Source organism: Oncorhynchus mykiss, chromosome 3 (assembly GCF_013265735.2).
Source record: "Oncorhynchus mykiss isolate Arlee chromosome 3, USDA_OmykA_1.1, whole genome shotgun sequence".
In the NCBI taxonomy this organism is placed as follows: domain Eukaryota; kingdom Metazoa; phylum Chordata; class Actinopteri; order Salmoniformes; family Salmonidae; genus Oncorhynchus; species Oncorhynchus mykiss.
Genome location: NC_048567.1, coordinates 69,040,200 through 69,062,549, shown reverse-complemented (window position 1 = coordinate 69,062,549; position 22,350 = coordinate 69,040,200). Strand labels below are relative to the sequence as shown.

General features: G+C 45.3%; 1 protein-coding gene across 1 annotated transcript in view; it reads right to left on the bottom strand.

Annotated features, from left to right (window-relative positions):
• Window positions 1-22,350, bottom strand: part of LOC110504559 (unconventional myosin-XVI) — a 223,858-nt gene that overhangs the window by 103,843 nt on the left and 97,665 nt on the right. Inside the window, exons 13-16 of the mRNA XM_036975024.1 lie at window positions 13,962-14,089; window positions 10,515-10,620; window positions 6,816-6,933; window positions 4,544-4,691 (exon numbers count right to left, since the gene is read on the bottom strand). Of these exons, the coding sequence (XP_036830919.1) occupies window positions 4,544-4,691; window positions 6,816-6,933; window positions 10,515-10,620; window positions 13,962-14,089 (500 nt within the window). The remainder of the gene's footprint in view (window positions 1-4,543; window positions 4,692-6,815; window positions 6,934-10,514; window positions 10,621-13,961; window positions 14,090-22,350) is intronic.

Below are 22,350 nucleotides of genomic sequence, written 5' to 3'. Positions count from 1 at the left end.
GGGACTACAGACATATTATGGACCTGATACAAAAAAGGCAGTGGCTGCAGATTGAAGTTCTCTGGACCTCTCTGCCAGACAGCTGAAGGTCTGAACCTCTCTGCCAGACAGCTGAAGGTGCGAACCTCTCTGCCAGACAGCTGAAGGTACGAACCTCTCTGCCAGACAGCTGAAGGTCCGAACCTCTCTGCCAGACAGCTGAAGGTTCGAACCTCTCTGCCAGACAGCTGAAGGTGTGAACCTCTCTGCCAGACAGCTGAAGGTTCGAACCTCTCTGCCAGACAGCTGAAGGTCCGAACCTCTCTGCCAGACAGCTGAAGGTACGAACCTCTCTGCCAGACAGCTGAAGGTCTGAACCTCTCTGCCAGACAGCTGAAGGTGCGAACCTCTCTGCCAGACAGCTGAAGGTACGAACCTCTCTGCCAGACAGCTGAAGGTGCGAACCTCTCTGCCAGACAGCTGAAGGTACGAACCTCTCTGCCAGACAGCTGAAGGTCCGAACCTCTCTGCCAGACAGCTGAAGGTCCTGAACCTCTCAGTGGCTGCAGATTGAAGTTCTCTGGACCTCTCTGCCAGACAGCTTAAGGTCTGAACCTCTCTGCCAGACAGCTGAAGGTGCGAACCTCTCTGCCAGACAGCTGAAGGTACGAACCTCTCTGCCAGACAGCTGAAGGTTCGAACCTCTCTGCCAGACAGCTGAAGGTTCGAACCTCTCTGCCAGACAGCTGAAGGTCCGAACCTCTCTGCCAGACAGCTGAAGGTTCGAACCTCTCTGCCAGACAGCTGAAGGTTCGAACCTCTCTGCCAGAGAGCTGAAGGTTCGAACCTCTCTGCCAGAGAGCTGAAGGTACGAAGCTCTCTGCCAGACAGCTGAAGGTTCGAACCTCTCTGCCAGAGAGCTGAAGGTACGAAGCTCTCTGCCAGACAGCTGAAGGTTCGAAGCTTCTACACATGTGCAGGATTCTGTACTTCACACACAGTCTCTGCTCTACAGAGAAAAGGCTACTCTGGCGAATGGTGCTCGTTTAATAAAGTTAGATCAAAGCTGAACCAATGTGTGCAAGATCACATAATGATATAATTATAGAAGGAATATAATAGCATAGTACAATGTTAGTGTAAGACAAAAAACACCATCTGATTTCTAATGAGATTTTAGGCTGATTGCATCAATGGTCTCATTTTTCGCTCACGCGGCAAAAATGTGCCACTAGGCAAAATACACTATACAAAAGTATGTGGATACCCCTTCAAATGAGTGGATTCAGCTATTTCAGCCAAACCTGTTGCTGAAAGGTGTACAAAATTGAGCAAACAGCTATGCAATCTTCATAGACAAACATTGGCAGTAGAATTACCTTAAGGAAGGACTCAGTGACTTTCAACATGGCACCATCATAGGATGACACCTTTCCAACAAGTCAGTTTGTCAAATTTATGTCCTGCTATAGCTGCCCTGGTCAACTGTAAGTGCGGATTTTGTGAAGTGGAAACGTCTAGGAGCAACAATGGCTCAGCCACAAAGTGGTAGGCCACACAAGCTCACAGAACGGGACCGTCAAGTGCTGAAGCTCTTAGCGCTTAAAAATGGCCTGTCCTCGTTTGCAACACTCACTACAGAGTTCCAAACTGCCTCTGGAAGCAACGTCAACACAAGAACTGTTCGTCGGGAGCTTCATGAAGCCTAAGATCACCATGAGCAATGCCAAGCATCGGCTGGAGTGGTGTAAAGCTCACCACTATTGGACTCTGGAGCAGTGGAAACGTGTTCTCAGGAGTGATAAATCACGCTTCACCATCTGGCAGTCCACAGACAAATCTGGGTTTGGCGGATGCCAGGAGAACACTACCTGCCCGAATGAATAGTGCCAACTGTAAAGTTTGGTGGAGGAGGAATAATGGTCTGGGGCTGTTTTTCATTGTTCGGGCTAGACCCCTTAGTTCCAATGAAGGTAAATCTTATTGCTACAGCATACAATGACATTCCAGACAATTCTGCCCTTTCATGTTTCAGCATGACAATCCCCCTGTGCACAAAGCGAGGTCCATACAGACACGGTTTGTCAGAGCCCTGACCTCAACCCCATCAAACACCTTTGGGATGAATTTGAATGCTGACTGGGAGCCAATCCCAACCACCCAACATCAGTGCCCGCCCTCACTAATGCTATTGGGGCTGAATGGAAGCAGGTCCTCGCAACAATGTTCCATCATCTAGTGGAAATCCTTCCCAGAAGAGTGGAGGCTGTTATAGCATCAAAGGGGGGACCAACTCCATATTAATGCCCATGATTTTAGAATGAGATGTTTGACGAGCAGGTGTCCACATACTTTGGTAATGTATGTATGTGTTTTGATTGAAAAAAAACACAGGTATGATACAGTTTGTTCACACCATCTGCTCTACAATTTGCACACTGTACATCATTCTAAACACCACTGTCGATAACACAAATGGGTGGCATGCAGATGATGCATGGATGTTTCACCAGTAAAACTGGATTCATTATATGTGACCATTTGCAGAATCATACTAAAATCTCATAATATATATATATATTTTTTTGTCTTACAGTAACATTACACTATGCTGTTATATTTGGATCTGTTATGTAGAATACTATCATTATGTCATCTCGTTTAACGTTATTAACGTTATTGAACAAGCAATATTTTCCGGCTGAGCAGCCGAACGAGTAGAGCAGCGACTGTGTGTGAAGTACAGAATCCTGCACATGTGTAGAAGCTTCAGACCTTCAGCTGTCTGGGAGAGAGGTTCAGACCTTCAGCTGTCTGGGAGAGAGGTTCAGACCTTCAGCTGTCTGGGAGAGAGGTTCAGACCTTCAGCTGTCTGGGAGAGAGGTTCAGACCTTCAGCTGTCTGGGAGAGAGGTCCAGACCTTCAGCTGTCTGGGAGAGAGGTTCAGACCTTCAGCTGTCTGGGAGAGAGGTCCAGACCTTCAGCTGTCTGGGAGAGAGGTTCAGACCTTCAGCTGTCTGGGAGAGAGGTTCAGACCTTCAGCTGTCTGGGAGAGAGGTTCAGACCTTCAGCTGTCTGGGAGAGAGGTTCAGACCTTCAGCTGTCTGGGAGAGAGGTTCAGACCTTCAGCTGTCTGGGAGAGAGGTCCAGACCTTCAGCTGTCTGGGAGAGAGGTTCAGACCTTCAGCTGTCTGGGAGAGAGGTTCAGACCTTCAGCTGTCTGGGAGAGAGGTTCAGACCTTCAGCTGTCTGGGAGAGAGGTTCAGACCTTCAGCTGTCTGGGAGAGAGGTTCAGACCTTCAGCTGTCTGGGAGAGAGGTTCAGACCTTCAGCTGTCTGGGAGAGAGGTCCAGAGAATTTGAATCTGCAGCCAATCCAATCCAAACAAAAACAAAACATACACATCATTTTAGAGCATGTCAGATGTATTTAAAGCATGGTTGTTTAGCCGGTGTTCTCAAGCAGTGACTTCTAACCAGTCAGAGCAACCTCCTCCAGAGACAGGAAGGGTATTTTGTGTTTGTATTTATTAAGGATCTCTGTTAGTTTCTCCCAAATCAGAAGCTACTCTTCCTCGGCTCCCGCAACATAAAGCCAGTTATATACAATTAAACATATTACGTGACAATACATAACACTTTTCACAACATGTTAAGTGTGCCCTCAGGCCACTAACCTACTACCACATATCTGCAATACAAAAAGTCTGTTCTGGACTTGGGGACTGTGAAGAGACCTCTGGTGGGATGTCTTGGGGGGTATGTCTTGGGGGGTGGGGAGGGGGAGAAAGGAGGGTCCCCAAATGGGCTCGTGTTGGAGAGCTTCTGATCACGCACATTCAGAATTGAGTCAGGGGCTGTAGCATGTTTACCAGGCTCCAGAACAGCCCATCCAGGTCACTGGATATTAGACTGACTTTCCAGGGGGTTATGCAATACTGACACGCACTACACACGCCTGAATGTACGCATGAGTGCGTGTCTCTCTCTCTCACACACACACCACACACACACACACACACACACACACACACACACACACACACACACACACACACACACACACACACACACACACACACACACCCACACACACTTTGACCTTATTCATGTTTGATAACTCTCGCTCTCATGCTTGTAGAACGTAGTATCTCCCATGGAGATCTAAATCATGAGTGTGCGTGTGTAATACAGACACTCATTTTAGAGCTACAAAGTCATAATCCACCTTCTATTTCTACAATCTTCTTTAAAATGTGATTTGAAATCCAACCTTAACCATAACCTTAACCACACTTCTAACCTTATGCCTTACCCTAACTTTAAATTAAGACCAAAAAGCACATTTTTTGTTTAAATTATTATTTTTGAAAATATATAGCCCATTTTGACATTGTGGCTGGACTATCAGTGGAAACCCAGAGATATGGGACCCCCCCCCCCCTCAGTCACCTGTTAGCTAGAGGAAGGGCTGGTGTTGATGTGTTTATCTAGATATCTTCCTATATTACTGTAACCTGCCTGGCCTTATTACCTGTGAACTAGGACGTTGTTGAGGTACAGACCTGTGAGCTAGGACGTTGTTGAGGTACAGGGCACACTTCTCCTCAGGCGACAAGCCTTCAGCCATCAGGTAGAAGATGTTGAAGTTGTGTTGCTGACTAGGCAGGTGGACCACCCGTGACTTCTCTAGCATGTATGTGTATATCCTCGCTAAAAAAACACACACACACACACACACACACACACACACACACACACACACACACACACACACACACACACACACATAATCCACATAATAACACATGCTCTGTCAATAAGCTATAAACCAAATGTAACCAGCATTAGGCACACACTCACCTAATGTACAGTATATAAAGACCTACAGTATATCACAAACGTGAGTACACCCCTCACATTTTTGTAAATATTTGAGTATATCTTTTCATGTGACAACACTGAAGAAATGACACTTTGCTACAATGTAAAGTAGTGAGTGTACAGCTTGTATAACAGTGTACATTTGCTGTCCTCTCAAAAGAACTCAACACACAGCCATTAATGTCTAAACCGCTGGCAACAAAAGTGAGTACACCCCTAAGTGAAAATGTCCAAATTGGGCCCAATTAGCCCTCCCCAGTGTCATGTGACTCGTTAGTGTTACAAGGTCTCAGGTGTGAATGGGGAGTAGGTGTGTTAAATTTGTCATCGCTCTCACACTCCCTCAAACTGACTGGTCACTGGAAGTTCAACATGGCACCTCATGGCAAAGAACTCTCTGAGGAGCTGAAAAAATAATTGATGCTCTACATAAAGATTGCCTGGGCTATAAGAAGATTGCCAAGACCCTGAAACTGAGCTGCAGCACGGTAGCCAAGACCATACAGCGGTTTAACTGGACAGGTTCCACTCAGAACAGGCCTCGCCATAGTCGACCAAAGGCTCAGCATCATATCCAGGGGTTGTCTTTGGGAAATAGACGTATGAGTGCTGCCAGCATTGCTGCAGAGGTTGAAGGGGTGGGGGGTCAACCTGTCAGTGCTCAGACCATACGCCGTACACTGCATCAAATTGGTCTGCATGGCTGTCGTCCCAGAAGGAAGCCTCTTCTAAAGATGATGCACAAGAAAGCCCGCAAACAGTTTGCTGAAGACAAGCAGACTAAGGACATGGATTACTGGAGCCATGTCCTGTGGTCTGATGAGACCAAGAAACTTATTTGGTTCAGATGGTGTCAAGCGTGTGTGGCGGCAACCAGGTGAGGAGTACAAAGACAAGTGTGTCTTGCCTACAGTCAAGCATGGTGGTGGGAGTGTCATGGTCTGGGGCTGCATGAGTGCTGCCGACACTGAGGAGCTACAGTTCATTGAAGGAACAATTAATGCAGAGCATGATCCCCTCCCTTCGGAGACTGGGCCACCGGGCAGTATTCCAACATGATAACGACACCAAACACACCTCCAAGACGGCCACTGCCTTGCTAAAGAAGCTGAGGGTAAAGGTGATGGACTGGCCAAGCATGTCTCCAGTCCTAAACCCTATTGAGCATCTGTGTGGCATCCTCAAACAGAAGGTGGAAGAGTGCAAGGTCTCTAACATCCACCAGCTCCGTGATGTCATCATGGAGGAGTGGAAGAGGACTCCAGTGGCAACCTGTGAAGCTCTGGTGAACTCCATGCCCAAGAGGGTTAGGCAGTGCTGGAAAAGGATGGTGGCCACACAAAATATTGACACTTTGGGCCAAATTTGGAAATTTTCACTTAGGGGTGTACTCACTTTTGTTGCCAGCGATTTAGACATTAATGGCTGTGTGTTGAGTTATTTTGAGGGGACAGCAAATTTACACTGTTATACAAGCTGTACACTCACTACTTTACATTGTAGCAAAGTGTCATTTCTTCAGTGTTGTCACATGAAAAGATACACTCAAATATTTACAAAAATGTGAGGGGTGTACTCACTTTTGTGATATACTGTATATAAACCTACGCTACAAGAATTATCCAATGTGTACTCTAGATTCTTAAACACAGACCACAGACCAAATTATTAAAACAAAAAACTTGAGTGACCTTAATTAAAATGCAGCTTTCATACACAGCCATTAGGTATGAGTAAATATATCTACCTCGATGTGGTTCAAAGGGGATGACAGACATTGAACGTCGGCTTATTCATAGAGTTATACTCCCCCCTGCTGGCCATACATCAAACTTCCTTTCAATGCTGCCAGGATATTATCCATGTGAGTAAACAGAGTGGTGTAGTTCATAAACCCCTTTGTTAGTTATAGCACTGCCCCCTGGGTAAAGCTGCAGTTGTGTGTATGTGTACCTCTGAGTAGTGTCTTTCTCTTGTCACAGTACTGCAGGCTGAGGAGTTTGATGAAGCGACTGGAGTTGTCATTCACAGGAGTACTGGCATGACCAAACGCCTCCAGGATACAGTTCACCTACAAGCCACCACAACATACAATTTCTGTTGGCACTGAAATCACACCATAATAATAATAATAATACAATTAATAATAATATACTATACCATACAACTACCCATATAGACACTGTTCCTTTCTGGACTAAATATACAGTATACACACTGAACAGAAATATCAATGCAACATGCAAAGTGTTGGTCCCACATTTCATAATCTGAAATAAAAGAGCCCAGAAATGTTCCATCCGTATAGAAAGTTTATTTCTCTCAGATTTTGTTCACAAATGTGTTTATATCCCTGTTAGTGAGCCTTTGCCAAAATAATCAATCCACCTGACAAGAGTGGCATGTCAAGAAGCTGATTAAAAAGCATGATCATTACACAGGTGCACCTTGTGCTGGGTCAAATAAAAGGCCACTATAAAATGTGCAGTTTTGTCACACAACACAATGCCACGGATGTCTCAAGTTTTGAGGGAGAGTGCAATTGGCATGCTGATTGCATGAATGTCCACCAAAGCTGTTGCCAGAGAATTGAATGTTAATTTCTCTTCCATAAGCTGCTTCTAATGTTGTTTAAGAGAATTTGGCAGGTTGTCCAACCAGCCTCACAGCAGCAGATCACATGTATGGCATAGTGCGGGCAAGCAGTTTGCGGATGGCTATGTTGTGAACAGACTGCCCCACGGTGGCGATGGGATTATGGTATGGGCAGATATAAGATACAAATGAACACAATAGCATTTTATCGATGGCAATTTGAATGCACAGAGATACCGTGATGAGATCCTGAGTCCCATTGTGGTGCCATTCAACCGCCGCCATGACCTCATGTTTCAGCATGATAATGCACAGTCCCATGTTGCAAGGATCTGTACACAATTCCTGGAAGCTGAAAATGTCCCTGTTCTTCCATGGCCTGCATACGCACCTGACATGTCACTCATTGAGCATGTTTGGGATGCTCTGGATTGTACGACAGCGTGTTCAAGTTCCGCGAATCTGCAGCAACTTCACAAAGCCATTAAAGAGAAGTGGGACAACATTCCACAGGCTAACAATCAACAGCCTGATCAACTCTATGTTAAGGAGATGTGTTTGAATGAGGAAAATGGTGGTCACACCAGATACTGACTGGTTTTCTGATTCACACCCTCTTTTAAAAAATATATATCTGTGACCAATAGATGCATATATGTTAGCACAGCTGAAAACTGTTGTCCTGATTAAATAAGCAATAAAAATGGCCTTCTTTAGACTAGTTGAGTATCTGAGCATTTGTGGGTTCGATTACAGGCTCAAAATGGGCAGCTTCATAAAATTGTACCCGCAAAATACCAGTCTCAACATCAACAGTGAGGAGGCAACTCCGGGATGCTGGCCTTCTAGGCAGAGTTCCTCTGTCCAGTGTCTGTGTTATTTTGCCCATCTTAATCTTTTATTTGTATTGGCCAGTCTGAGATATGGCTTTTTCTTTGCCACTCTGCCTAGAAGGCCAGCATCCCGAAGTCGCCTCTTCACTGTTGACGTTGAGACTGGTGTTTTGCGGGTACTATTTAATGAAGCTGCCAGTTGAGGACTTGTGCAGTGTCTGTTTCTCAAACTAGACACTCTAATGTACCTATCTTCTTGCTTAGTTCTCCATTGGAGCCTCCCACTCCTCTTTCTATTCTGGTTAGAGACAGTTTGCGCTGTTCTGTGAAGGGAGTAGTACACAGCGTTGTATGAGATCTTCAGTTTCTTGGCAATTTTTAGCATGGAATAGCCTTCATTTCTCAGAATAAGAATAAACTGATGAGTTTCAGAAGAAAGGTCTTTGTTTCTGGATATTTTGAGCCTGTAATCGAATCCACAAACGCTGATGCTCCAGATACTCAACTAGTCTAAAGAAGGACAGTTTTATTGCTTCTCTAATCAGAACTACCGTCTTCAGCTGTGCTAACATAATTGCAAAAGGGTTGTCTAATGATCAATTAGCCTTTTAAAATGATACACTTGGATTAGCTAACACAACGTGTCATTGGAACACAGGAGCGATGGTTGCTGATAATGGACCTCTGTACGCCCATTTTTTATTTATTTGATTTGATTCATTCTATGTAGATATTCCATAAAAATCAGCAGTTTCCAGCTACAATAGTCTTTTGCAACCTTAGTATGCAGCAATACATGCATTAGTGATGGCATGTTCATAGACGCACAATCGAATTCATGTGAATTTTTTGTACTCGTTTGGTTCATTGAAGTCCACTGAAGCGAGTGCATGAGTGTGAAATACTGACTGTCACAATAGCACTTCTCACCACCAGAGGGCGATATAGCCCGACTGACTGAGTGTCAGACATTGTCCCTCTGTACTCTCTGAGTAAGAGTTGACCCAGATATATTATCTACCACCAAACCATTACTTTTTCTGCGTACATACAGCTCCATTATGGACAAGCAACAGCTTTTCTATCTTCCCTGTTAAACAATGATGCTTTTTATGTTAAAGTCATCACAAATAGTCCAATGAAACAGTGTCATTGTTTATAATAGGGACTTCTGCTAGGATTATCAAATAGTGGGAAAGTGTTCACCTTCAAACATTCACTGCAATAAAGATTCCCACGCATGCTAGGCAACAATGTTACATAAAACCTTGAGGTTTCTGACATAATGTCAGTGTAAGGTTGAATGCAATAACAGTTGTCCTTCGTCTTGCTAAAGTGCTCTTTTAATCCGATGCTTCCACACAGACTGGTATAATACTCTATCATTGCAATTGATCACTGAGTATAAAACATTCTCAAACAATGTCCTGTTCATAACGGCTGCTCATATAATGGTTGCTATGGTCATTTCCTGCCCATTGTACTCCTCTATGTGTTGTTTTACAGGGTCAGCCATAGTAGTACAGCGCCCCTGGAGCAAATGAGGGTTAAGTGGCTTGTTAAAGGACACACAAACTGATTTCTCAATTTCTCAAACCAGCGACCTTTCGGTTACTGGCCCAATGCTCTACCACTAGGCTACCTGACGCCCAGTACACTTTCCACAGAACCCTTTCAGACTGAATACTTGGCCGGTGGCATTCAGATGCTCTCTCCATATGGGCCAATTACAAACACAATGGGTGATCATACAGAACCTAGTGATGGCGATCAAGGAAATAAAAGAACCTGTAACAACCTAGGGGTTTCATGTACAGACCACTGCTCTAACACAGATCCTTTGGTCCGTGAATATATATCTCGAAACCCTACACCACAGGGACTCTGTAACAGACAGACTGCCTGTCTGTCTGCCTGCCTGTCTACCCTCTCTGGTATTGTGTGTGTCTGGTGATAAAGAGAACAAAGGTCAGTCGCTATCACAGTCCAACCAAGGTGTGTGAAAGAAAGCACATACTGGAAGTGTGAGAGATATTCAGCCACTCTTGGAAGACAATAGAAGTTCAATGGAAAATGGCTTTTTATTCTAAAAACCTGCGTCTCAGCATTGAAGCCTTCATCAGTGAACATTTTCTATTCAACTTCCATTGTCCTCCAAGAGGATGAATCGTTTTAGCACAACCAGGGCCAGGTGCTCAGTCTGTGTGGAGTAACCCAGACTCACGTGCTTCATCCTGGGCTCAAGAGAGAAGCCTTTGGGGTTGGACCTCACTGCCAGGTGTCTCACTATGTGTTTACAGGCCTCTGTCTTCCCAGAACCACTCTCCCCACTGTAGAGAGAGAGAGAGAGACACACACAGAGAGAGAATAAAAATAGATTTGTGTGTGTCCGTTTGTGTCCATGCAACGGTGTGAATATCTGTGTCTGTGACTGTGTCCATGCAACGGTGTGAATATCTGTGTCTGTGACTGTGTCCATGCAACGGTGTGAATATCTGTGTCTGTGACTGTGTCCATGGGTGTTTCCACATTGTTCCTGGTCTCAGATGAATGGATGTGTGCAGTGGAGTGAGTCATCAGGGTGTAGGCTACATCTGTCACCTCCATCTCACTCTTCCACCCACCTGACATCACTCCTCTGGGCTATCCCTTCTCTTTTTCATCCCTCGTTTCCATTCACTTCTCCGTTCAGAATCCAGCAGCTAGCCATTACAATGGTGTTAATTATCAAGTGGACACGATCATAACAACACAGCCTATGGCTATAATGGCGGTGCTCTGTGACTTTTTAGCAACATTTTGTTAGACATGTTCTGTATTTCTTCTAGTGATGGACCTACGGACGTTTATTTGGGTTTATGGAGATGGCAACTGAAGCTAATGGTCATATGTACTCATCATTTAGTTTCTATTCAGGCATCCATCCACTGTGCATCTCACTGTGGTCATTCAGGTTAGGTGGCTCCATCCACTGGGCATCTCACTGAGGTCATTCAGGTTAGGTTGATCCATCCACTGGGTACCTCACTGAGGTCATTCAGGTTAGGTTGATCCATCCACTGGGCATCTCACTGAGGTCATTCAGGTTAGGTGGATCCATCCACTGGGTACCTCACTGAGGTCATTCAGGTTAGGTTGATCCATCCACTGGGTACCTCACTGAGGTCATTCAGGTTAGGTTGATCCATCCACTGGGTACCTCACTGAGGTCATTCAGGTTAGGTTGATCCATCCACTGGGCATCTCACTGAGGTCATTCAGGTTAGGTTGATCCATCCACTGGGCATCTCACTGAGGTCATTCAGGTTAGGTTGATCCATCCACTGGGCATCTCACTGAGGTCATTCAGGTTAGGTTGATCCATCCACTGGGTACCTCACTGAGGTCATTCAGGTTAGGTTGATCCATCCACTGGGTACCTCACTGAGGTCATTCAGGTTAGGTTGATCCATCCACTGGGTACCTCACTGAGGTCATTCAGGTTAGGTTGATCCATCCACTGGGTACCTCACTGAGGTCATTCAGGTTAGGTTGATCCATCCACTGGGCATCTCACTGAGGTCATTCAGGTTAGGTTGATCCATCCACTGGGCATCTCACTGACGTCATTCAGGTTAGGTTGATCCATCCACTGGGCACCTCACTGAGGTCATTCGGGTTAGGTGGACTGTGGTGAAGTACACTACTCTGCTCCATGGGGGACTTGAACTAACAGTTAGGTTGACTGTAAGGCCTGTCTAACTACAGAACATGGACACAAATACACACGCACGCACAGAGAGCAGAGACCAGCTATGTATCACTTAGCAGATGGCTTACGAAGGTCATTTAAGCCCCCACTAATGATGGCGCTGTGTGTGTGACTTTGAGTGTGTGTGTGTGCATCATTTAGTTATCCTACTAATGACGGCGCTGTGTGTGTGACTTTGAGTGTGTGTGTGCATCATTTAGTTCTCCTACTAATGACGGCGCTGTGTGTGTGACTTTGAGTGTGTGTGTGTGCATCATTTAGTTCTCCTATTAATGACGGCACTGTGTGTGTGACTTTGAGTGTGTGTGTGACTTTGAGTGTGTGTGTGTGCATCACGTAGTTCTACTAATGACGGCGCTGTGTGTGTGACTTTGAGTGTGTGTGTGTGCATCATTTAGTTCTCCTACTAATGACGGCACTGTGTGTGTGACTTTGAGTGTGTGTGTGACTTTGAGTGTGTGTGTGTGCATCATTTTGTTCTCCTACTGATGACGGCGCTGTGTGTGTGACTTTGAGTGTGTGTGTGTGCATCATTTAGTTCTCCTACTAATGACGGCGCTGTGTGTGTGACTTTGAGTGTGTGTGTGCATCATGTAGTTCTCCTACTAATGACGGCACTGTGTGTGTGCATCATGTAGTTCTCCTACTAATGACGGCACTGTGTGTGTGCATCATGTAGTTCTCCTACTAATGACGGCGCTGTGTGTGTGACTTTGAGTGTGTGTGTGTGCATCATTTAGTTTCCTACTAATGACGGCGCTGTGTGTGTGACTTTGAGTGTGTGTGTGTGCATCATTTAGTTCTCCTATTAATGACGGCACTGTGTGTGTGACTTTGAGTGTGTGTGTGACTTTGAGTGTGTGTGTGTGCATCACGTAGTTCTACTAATGACGGGGCTGTGTGTGTGACTTTGAGTGTGTGTGTATGCATCATTTAGTTCTCCTACTAATGACGGCACTGTGTGTGTGACTTTGAGTGTGTGTGTGACTTTGAGTGTGTGTGTGTGCATCATTTTGTTCTCCTACTGATGACGGCGCTGTGTGTGTGACTTTGAGTGTGTGTGTGCATCATTTAGTTCTCATACTAATGACGGCGCTGTGTGTGTGACTTTGAGTGTGTGTGTGCATCATGTAGTTCTCCTACTAATGACGGCACTGTGTGTGTGCATCATGTAGTTCTCCTACTAATGACGGCACTGAGAGTTTGAAGTCCAGAGTCGTTTACCCCTCTTTTTATTTACATGGCTTTATTCGATTTCAAGGAAACTTTGTGCTTCTAGGCATGTGTGTGTGTGTGTGTGTGTGTGTGTGTGTGTGTGTGTGTGTGTGTGTGTGTGTGTGTGTGTGTGTGTGTGTGTGTGTGTGTGTGTGTGTGTGTGTGTATGTGTGTGTGTGTGTGTGTGTGTGCGTGTGTGTGTGTGTGTGTGTGTGCGTGTGTGTGTGTGCGTGTGCGTGTGTGTGTGTGTGTGTGTGTGTGTGTGTGTGTGTGTGTGTGTGTGTGTGTGTGTGTGTGTAATGGATAGCTGGCGGCCGAAGTGCATTAACTCACTACCAGATCCACTGCGACTCAGCGGGAACGGCGATGGAGAGCCGGAACGGGATTTAATTGCAATCAGGAAGCTGCCTCCGTCCAGCCAGGGACAAAGAAAAGAGCAGGCTGCGCCAAAGCTCCCAGAACCATTAATCTCTCTGGAAACACTTAACTGACCTGCCGGGGTGGGTTTGGGGTGACAAATTGGGCAGTGGCCCTTACTTCCCCATTCACCTACTCTAAATCATTAACTGACTCTAAATCATTAACTGATTGGAGTTAATGATCTGAATGAAATACTAATTCTTTCACACAGAGGTGATACTGGCACTTGTTTAGTGATTGTGTGCAGGTTTGCACATGTGCATGCGTTTGAATATGTGTGTTTACCTGAGGATGAAGCATTGTGGGCGTCGCTCCTGCAGCATCATGTGGTAGGCCCTCTCTGCTGAGGAGAAGATGTGAGGAGGCAGAGAGGAGCACAAACGCCCTGAAGAACTCAGATACAACTGACTCACCTGATAGAGAGAGTTATAGAGAGAAAGAGATAGAGAGAGAGAGAGAGAGAGAGAGAGAGAGAGAGAGAGGTATAGACAGAGAGAAAGAGGGAGGGAGGGAGAGAGAGAGAGAGAGAGAGAGAGAGAGAGGTATAGACAGAGAGGGGGAGAGAGAGATAGAGAGGTATAGACAGAGAGAAAGAGAACACATGGTGAATCACTAAAACAATACAGAAATACACTACGAAAAAAGAAGGAACAGCACGTCAGAAATCAGCTCAATGTAATTGAAGAATCCATAGACTCTAACCACTTCTGGGAAAATTGGAAAACACTAAACAAACAACAACACGAATAATTATCTATCCAAAATGGAGATGTATGGGTAAACCACTTCTCCAATCTTTTTGGCTCTATAACAAAGAATAAAGAGCAAAAACATATACATGATCAAATACAAATCTTAGAATCAACTATTAAAGACTACCAGAACCCACTGAATTCTCCAATTACCTTGAATGAACTACAGAACAAAAGAAAAACCCCAAAAGGTATGTGGTGTTGATGGTATCCTTAATGAAATGATCAAATATACAGACAACACATTCCAATTGGCTATACTAAAACTCTTTAACATCATCCTTAGCTCTGGAATCTTCCCCAATATTTGGAACCAAGGACTGATCACCCCAATCCACAAAAGTGGAGACAGATTTGACCCCAATAACTACCGTGGGATATGCATCAAGAGCAACCTTGGGAAAATCCTCTGTATTATCATTAACAGCAGACTTTTACATTTCCTCAATGAAAACAATGTACTGAGCAAATGTCAAATTGGCTTAAAACCAAATTACCGTACAACAGACCATGTATTCACCCTGCACACCCTAATTGAAAACCAAACAAACCAAAACAAAGGCAAAGTCTTCTCGTGCTTTGTTGATTTCAAAAAAGCCTTCGACTCAATTTGGCATGAGGGTCTGCTATACAAATTGATGGAAAGTGGTGTTGGGAATAAAACATACGACATTGTAAAATCCATGTACACAAACAACAAGTGTGCGGATAAAATAGGCAAAAAACACACATTTCTTCACACAGGGTCGTGGGGTTAGACAGGGATGCAGCTTAAGCCCCACCCTCTTCAACATATATATCAAAGAATTGGCGAGGGCACTAGAAAAGTCCGCAGCACCCGGCCTCACCCTACGAGAATCTGAAGTCAAATGTCTACTGTTTGCTGATGATCTGGTGCTTCTGTCACCAACCAAGAAGGGCCTACAGCAGCACCTAGATCTTCTGCACAGATTCTGCCAGACCTGAGCCCTGACAGTAAATCTCAGTAATACCAATAATGGTGTTCCAAAAAAGGTTCAGTCGCCAGGACCACAAATACAAATTCCATCTAGACACCATTGCCTTAGAGCACACAAAAAACAAGACATACCTTGGCCTAAACATCAGCGCCACAGGTAACTTCCACAAAGCTGTGAACGATCTGAGAGACAAGGCAAGAAGGGAATTCTATGCCAATCAAAAGGAACATAAAATTCAACATACAAATTAGGATTTGGCTAAAAATACTTGAATCAGTCATAGAACCCATTGCCCCTTATGGTTGTGAGGTCTGGGGTCCGCTCACCAACCAATATTTTACAAAATGGGACAAACACCAAATTGAGACTCTGCATGCAGAATTCTGCAAAAATATCCTCCGTGTACAATGTAGAACACCAAATAATGCATACAGAGCAGAGTTAGGCCGATACCCACTAATGATCAAAATCCAGAAAAGAGACGTTAAATTCTACAACCACCTAAAAGGAAGCAATTCCCAAACCTTCCGTAACAAAGTCATCGCCTACAGAGAGATGAACCTGGAGAGGAGTCCCCTAAGCAAGCTGGTCCTGGGGCTCTGTTCACAAACACAAACACAAACACACCCCACAGAGCCCTAAGACAGCAACACAATTAAATCCAACCAAATCATGAGAAAACAAAAAGATAATTACTTGACACATTGGAAAGAATTAACAAAAAAACTGAGCAAACTAGAATGCTATTTGGCCCTAAACAGAGAGTACACAGTGGCAGAATACCTGACCACTGTGACTGACCCAAACTTAAGGAAAGCTTTGACTATGTACAGACTCAGTGAGCATAGCCTTGCTATTGAGAAAGGCCACCGTAGGCAGACATGGCTCTCAAGAGAAGACAGGCTATGTGCTCACTGCCCACAAAATGAGGTGGGAACTGAGCTGCACTTCCTAACCTCCTGCCTAATGTATGGCCATATTAGAGACATAATTCCGTCAGATTACACAGATTCACAAATAATTCGAAAACAACCCCCATTTTGATAAACTCTCATATCTACTGGGTCAAATTCCACAGTGTGCCATCACAGCAGCAAGATTTGTGAGTGGAGAACAAACACCATTGTAAATACAACCCATATTTATGCTTATTTATTTTCCCTTGTGTACTTTAACTATATGCACATCGTTACAACACTGTATATAGACATAATATGACATAATTTGTAATGTCTTTATTGTTTTGAAACCTCTCTATGTGTAATGTTTACTGTTTTGATTGTTTATTTCACTTTTCTATATTATCTACTTCACTTGCTCTGGCAATGTAAATATACAGTATGTTTCCCATGCCAATAAAGCCCTTTGAATTTAATTGAGAGAGACAGAGTCAGAGAGAGCGAGAGAGAGTCAGGGGGAGAGAGAGAGAGAGTAAGGGAGAGAGAGTCAGATAGAGAGAGGGAGAGTCAGAGAGAGGGAGAGAGTCAGAGAGAGAGAGTCACAGAGAGAGACAGAGGGAGAGAGTCAGAGAGAGGGAGAGATTCAGACAGAGAGAGAGAGTCAGAGAGATGGAGAGAGTCAGAGAGAGAGTCACAGAGAGAGAGAGGGAGAGAGTCAGAGAGAGGGAGAGATTCAGAGAGAGAGAGAGAGTCAGAGAGAGGGAGAGAGTCAGAGAGAGAGAGTCAGAGAGAGAGAGAGAGTCAGAGAGAGAGATTCAGAGAGAGAGAGAGAGCCAGAGAGAGGGAGTCAGAGAGAGATAGTCAGAGAGAGTCAGAGAGAGAGAGGGAGAGAGTCAGAGAGGGAGAGTCAGAGAGAGTCAGAGAGAGGGAGAGATTCAGAGAGAGAGAGTCAGAGAGAGGGAGAGAGTCAGAGAGAGAGAGTCAGAGAGAGAGAGAGTCAGAGAGAGAGATTCAGAGAGAGAGAGAGAGCCAGAGAGAGGGAGTCAGAGAGAGATAGTCAGAGAGAGTCAGAGAGAGAGAGGGAGAGAGTCAGAGAGGGAGAGTCAGAGAGAGGGAGTCAGAGAGAGAGAGTCAGAGAGAGAGAGAAAGAGGGATAAAAGAGAGAACAGAAGAATTTAGAGAGCATAGTGTTAAAGCCCATTCTTACATAACACACACACACCTTACAAAAAAGGGCATTAAATCCTGCCTCACACCTAGTGTTGTGTGTCTCAAGGATTTCTGTGGCACTAATCATGTTCAGAACAGCATGGCTTCTGTCCACTCCTGTACAAGCCTGAGCCACATCAAACACTACATCCAATGCCCACAAGCAATACATTAACTACCCCCCCCCCCCCCCCCAAAACCCAACTTGTAATAAAAACATTCACCAGTCCAGCAACTCCCCCGCCAAAACCCAACCCATAAAAAAACGTTCATCAGTCCAACCCCCCCCCTCCCCCCGAAAACCAACCCATAATAAAAAAAACATTCACCAGTCCAACACCCCCGCCCCCCCCCAAAACCCAACACGTAAAAAAAAAACATTCACCAGTCCAGCATAACCCCCCCCAAACCCAGCTCCAAATACCTCACTACCCTGCCTAGGCCTTGCCACAGTACCAAACCCAGCTTCAAATACCTCACTACCCTGCCTAGGCCTTGCCACAGTACCAAACCCAGCTTCAAATACCTCACTACCCTGCCTAGGCCTTGCCACAGTACCAAACCCAGCTTCAAATACCTCACTACCCTGCCTAGGCCTTGCCACAGTACCTAACCCAGCTTCAAATACCTCACTACCCTGCCTAGGCCTTGCCACAGTACCAAACCCAGCCGCAGGTTCCTTTACCAAGCCAGCCTCAAACAACCCCAAACTTCTGCCCCATCACCTAGCAGATATGAGTGGGCACCGTGGGCACTGGGGTTGGAGGGGAAGAGAGGATGGAGGTTGTTTTTGGGGTAGAGTGACAGATATCAACGGGTGACAGCCGATTAACAGTGTTTCACACATGTTGTGACATATATCCCTCTCACTCTCTCAGGTGGAGAGTGTGCGCAAGGCAGGCAGGATGTGTTAAAATCAGCCAGGTCAATGATACAAGTCAATTATCGACGTCCATCCATGTGACATAAAACCCGTCCACTAGAGGCTACAGTGAGCACTCTTACGTTAAAGTAGGTTTTGCTCGGTCTTTGTGGACAGGGATGGCGGATGGCTGTAAGCATCTCGCTCATATTCCAAAGTTCAAATTCAACGTTAACCCTTACCTTAACCATTCAGAGATAATGTATACTCTTAAGATTTCTGAGATTTGCCGAAACTTAACCCTAACCTTAAAAATGTGAAGTTAATGCCTAAACTTAACACTAAACACTTTAGAATTTGACGTTTGCAACAACTTCGAAATTTGACGTTTGAGAAACATGGATGAATGTTTAATTCTGACGTGAGACTGTGAGAGCTAGTTGGTTAAATTCAGCGAGATTTGAGGTACAGATTTGGGGTTTGATAGCTCTGACAGGGTGGTTGGGCATCTCTCCAAACCCAGCTCGGGGTATGATGATGGTTAGTTATCTGATGATAGTTATCTGGTTGTATTGTATATCTTCAGACAGTGAGAACAGCTTGTCCACCTGATGGAACTGTTCAGCTATCATGGCCATTTTAGCCACACAAGGCAGGTTATGGCAGATACACCACATGCGAGGTACGTCAGACATAGCCTACCACTTAGCCTGTGTCGGACATAGACGACCACATAGCCTGTGTCAGACATAGCCTACCACTTAGCCTGTGTCGGACATAGACTACCACTTAGCCTGTGTCGGACATAGACTACCACATAGCCTGTGTCGGACATAGACTACCACATAGCCTGTGTCAGACATAGCCTACCACTTAGCCTGTGTCAGACATAGCCTACCACTTAGCCTGTGTCGGACATAGACTACCACTTAGCCTGTGTCAGACATAACCTACCACTTAGCCTGTGTCGGACATAGACTACCACTTAGCCTGTGTCGGACATAGACTACCACATAGCCTGTGTCGGACATAGACTACCACATAGCCTGTGTCGGACATAGACTACCACATAGCCTGTGTCAGACATAGCCTACCACTTAGCCTGTGTCGGACATAGCCTACCACTTAGCCTGTGTCAGACATAGCCTACCACTTAGCCTGTGTCGGACATAGACTACCACTTAGCCTGTGTCAGACATAGCCTACCACTTAGCTTGTGTCAGACATAGACTACCACTTAGCCTGTGTCAGACATAGACTACCACTTAGCCTGTGTCAGACATAGCCTACCACTTAGCCTGTGTCAGACATAGACTACCACTTAGCCTGTGTCAGACATAGCCTACCACTTAGCCTGTGTCGGACATAGACTACCATTTAGCCTGTGTCAGACATAGCCTACGACTTAGCCTGTGTCGGACATAGCCTACCACTTAGCCTGTGTCAGACATAGCCTACCACTTAGCCTGTGTCGGACATAGCCTACAACATAGCATTTGACAGACATAGCCTACAACATAGCCTGTGTCAGACATAGACTACCACTTAGCCTGTGTCGGACATAGACTATCACGTAGCCCGTTTTAGACATAGCCTACCACTTAGCCTGTGTCGGAAATAGACTACCACTTAGCCTGTGTCAGACATAGACTACCACTTAGCCTGTGTCGGACATAGACTACCACGTAGCCTGTGTCAGACATAGCCTACCACTTAGCCTGTGTCAGACATAGACTACCACTTAGCCTGTGTCGGACATAGACTACCACGTAGCCTGTGTCAGACATAGCCTACCACTTAGCCTGTGTCAGACATAGACTACCACATAGCCTGTGTCAGACATAGCCTACAACATCGCCTGTGTCAGACATAGACTACCACTTAGCCTGTGTCGGACATAGACTACCACGTAGCCTGTGTCAGACATAGCCTACCACTTAGCCTGTGTCAGACATAGACTACCACATAGCCTGTGTCAGACATAGCCTACAACATCGCCTGTGTCAGACATAGACTACCACTTAGCCTGTGTCAGACATAGACTACCACTTAGCCTGTGTCGGACATAGACTACCACGTAGCCTGTGTCAGACATAGCCTACCACTTAGCCTGTGTCAGACATAGACTACCACATAGCCTGTGTCAGACATAGCCTACAACATCGCCTGTGTCAGACATAGACTACCACTTAGCCTGTGTCGGACATAGACTACCACGTAGCCTGTGTCAGACATAGCCTACCACGTAGCCTGTGTCGGACATAGACTACCACGTAGCCTGTGTCAGACATAGCCTACCACGTAGCCTGTGTCAGACATAGCCTACATCATCGCCTGTGTCAGACATAGACTAGCATGTGGAAAGCCTGTGTCAGACATAGACTAGCATGTGGAAAGCCTGTGTCAGACATAGCCTACAACATCGCCTGTGTCAGACATAGACTACCACAGCCTGTGTCAGACATAGACTAACATGTGGAAAGCCTGTGTCAGACATAGACTAGCATGTGGAAAGCCTGTGTCAGACATAGACTAGCATGTGGAAAGCCTGTGTCAGACATAGACTAGCATGTGGAAAGCCTGTGTCAGACATAGACTACCATGTAGCCTGTGTCAGACATAGACTACCACTTAGCCTGTGTCAGACATAGCCTACCACGTAGCCTGTGTCAGACATAGACTACCACTTAGCCTGTGTCAGACATAGACTACCACGTAGCCTGTGTCAGACATAGACTACCACGTAGCCTGTGTCAGACATACTCTACCACGTAGCCTGTGTCAGACATAGACTACAACGTAGCCTGTGTCAGACATAGACTACCACGTAGCCTGTGTCAGACATAGACTAGCATGTGGAAAGCCTGTGTCAAACATAGCCTACAACATCGCCTGTGTCAGACATAGACTACCACAGCCTGTGTCAGACATAGAATAACATGTGGAAAGCCTGTGTCAGACATAGACTAGCATGTGGAAAGCCTGTGTCAGACATAGACTAGCATGTGGAAAGCCTGTGTCAGACATAGACTACCACGTAGCCTGTGTCAGACATAGACTACCACTTAGCCTGTGTCAGACATAGCCTACCACGTAGCCTGTGTCAGACATGGGGGGGGGCTGGTGTATAATGCAGAGCCAGGCCTCTGCTGTGTTTCACCAACAGGAAGAGTGCATTATTAATGGTCCACATCAATGCCAAATTCCACCCATTCATACTAGACTAATGACACACCCAACAGGGAACTCAACACACACACACACACACACACACACACACACACACACACACACACACACACACACACACACACACACACACTTATAGTGTACAATACATTCAGTCACACACTCTCCATGACTGACAAGATATGGTTGAAGTCAGAAGTTTACATACACTTAGGTTGGAGTCATTAAAACTTGTTTTTCATCCACTCCACAAATTTCTTGTTAACAAACTATAGTTTTGGTAAATTGGTTAGGACATCTACTTTGTGCAAGACACAAGTCATTTTCACAAAAATTGTTTACAGACAGATTATTTCACTTATAATTCACTGTATCACAATTCCAGTTGGTCAGAAGTTTACATACACTAAGTTGACTGTGCCTTTAAACAGCTTGGAAAATTCCAGAAAATGATGTCATGGCTTTACAAGCTTCTGATAGGCTAATTGACATCATTTGAGTCAATTGGAGGTGTACCTGTGGATGTATTTCAAGGCCTACCTTCAAACTCAGTGCCTCTTTACTTGACATCATGGGAAATCAAAAGAAATCAGCCAAGACCTCAGTAAAATAATTCTGGTTCATCCTTGGGAGCAATTTCCAAACGCCTGAAGGTACCACGTTCATCTGTACAAACAATAGTACGCAAGTATAAACACCATGGGACCACGCAGCCGTCATACCGCTCAGGAAGGAGACGCGTTCTGTCTACTAGAGATGAACGTACTTTGGTGCAAAAAGTACAAATCAATCCCAGAACAACAG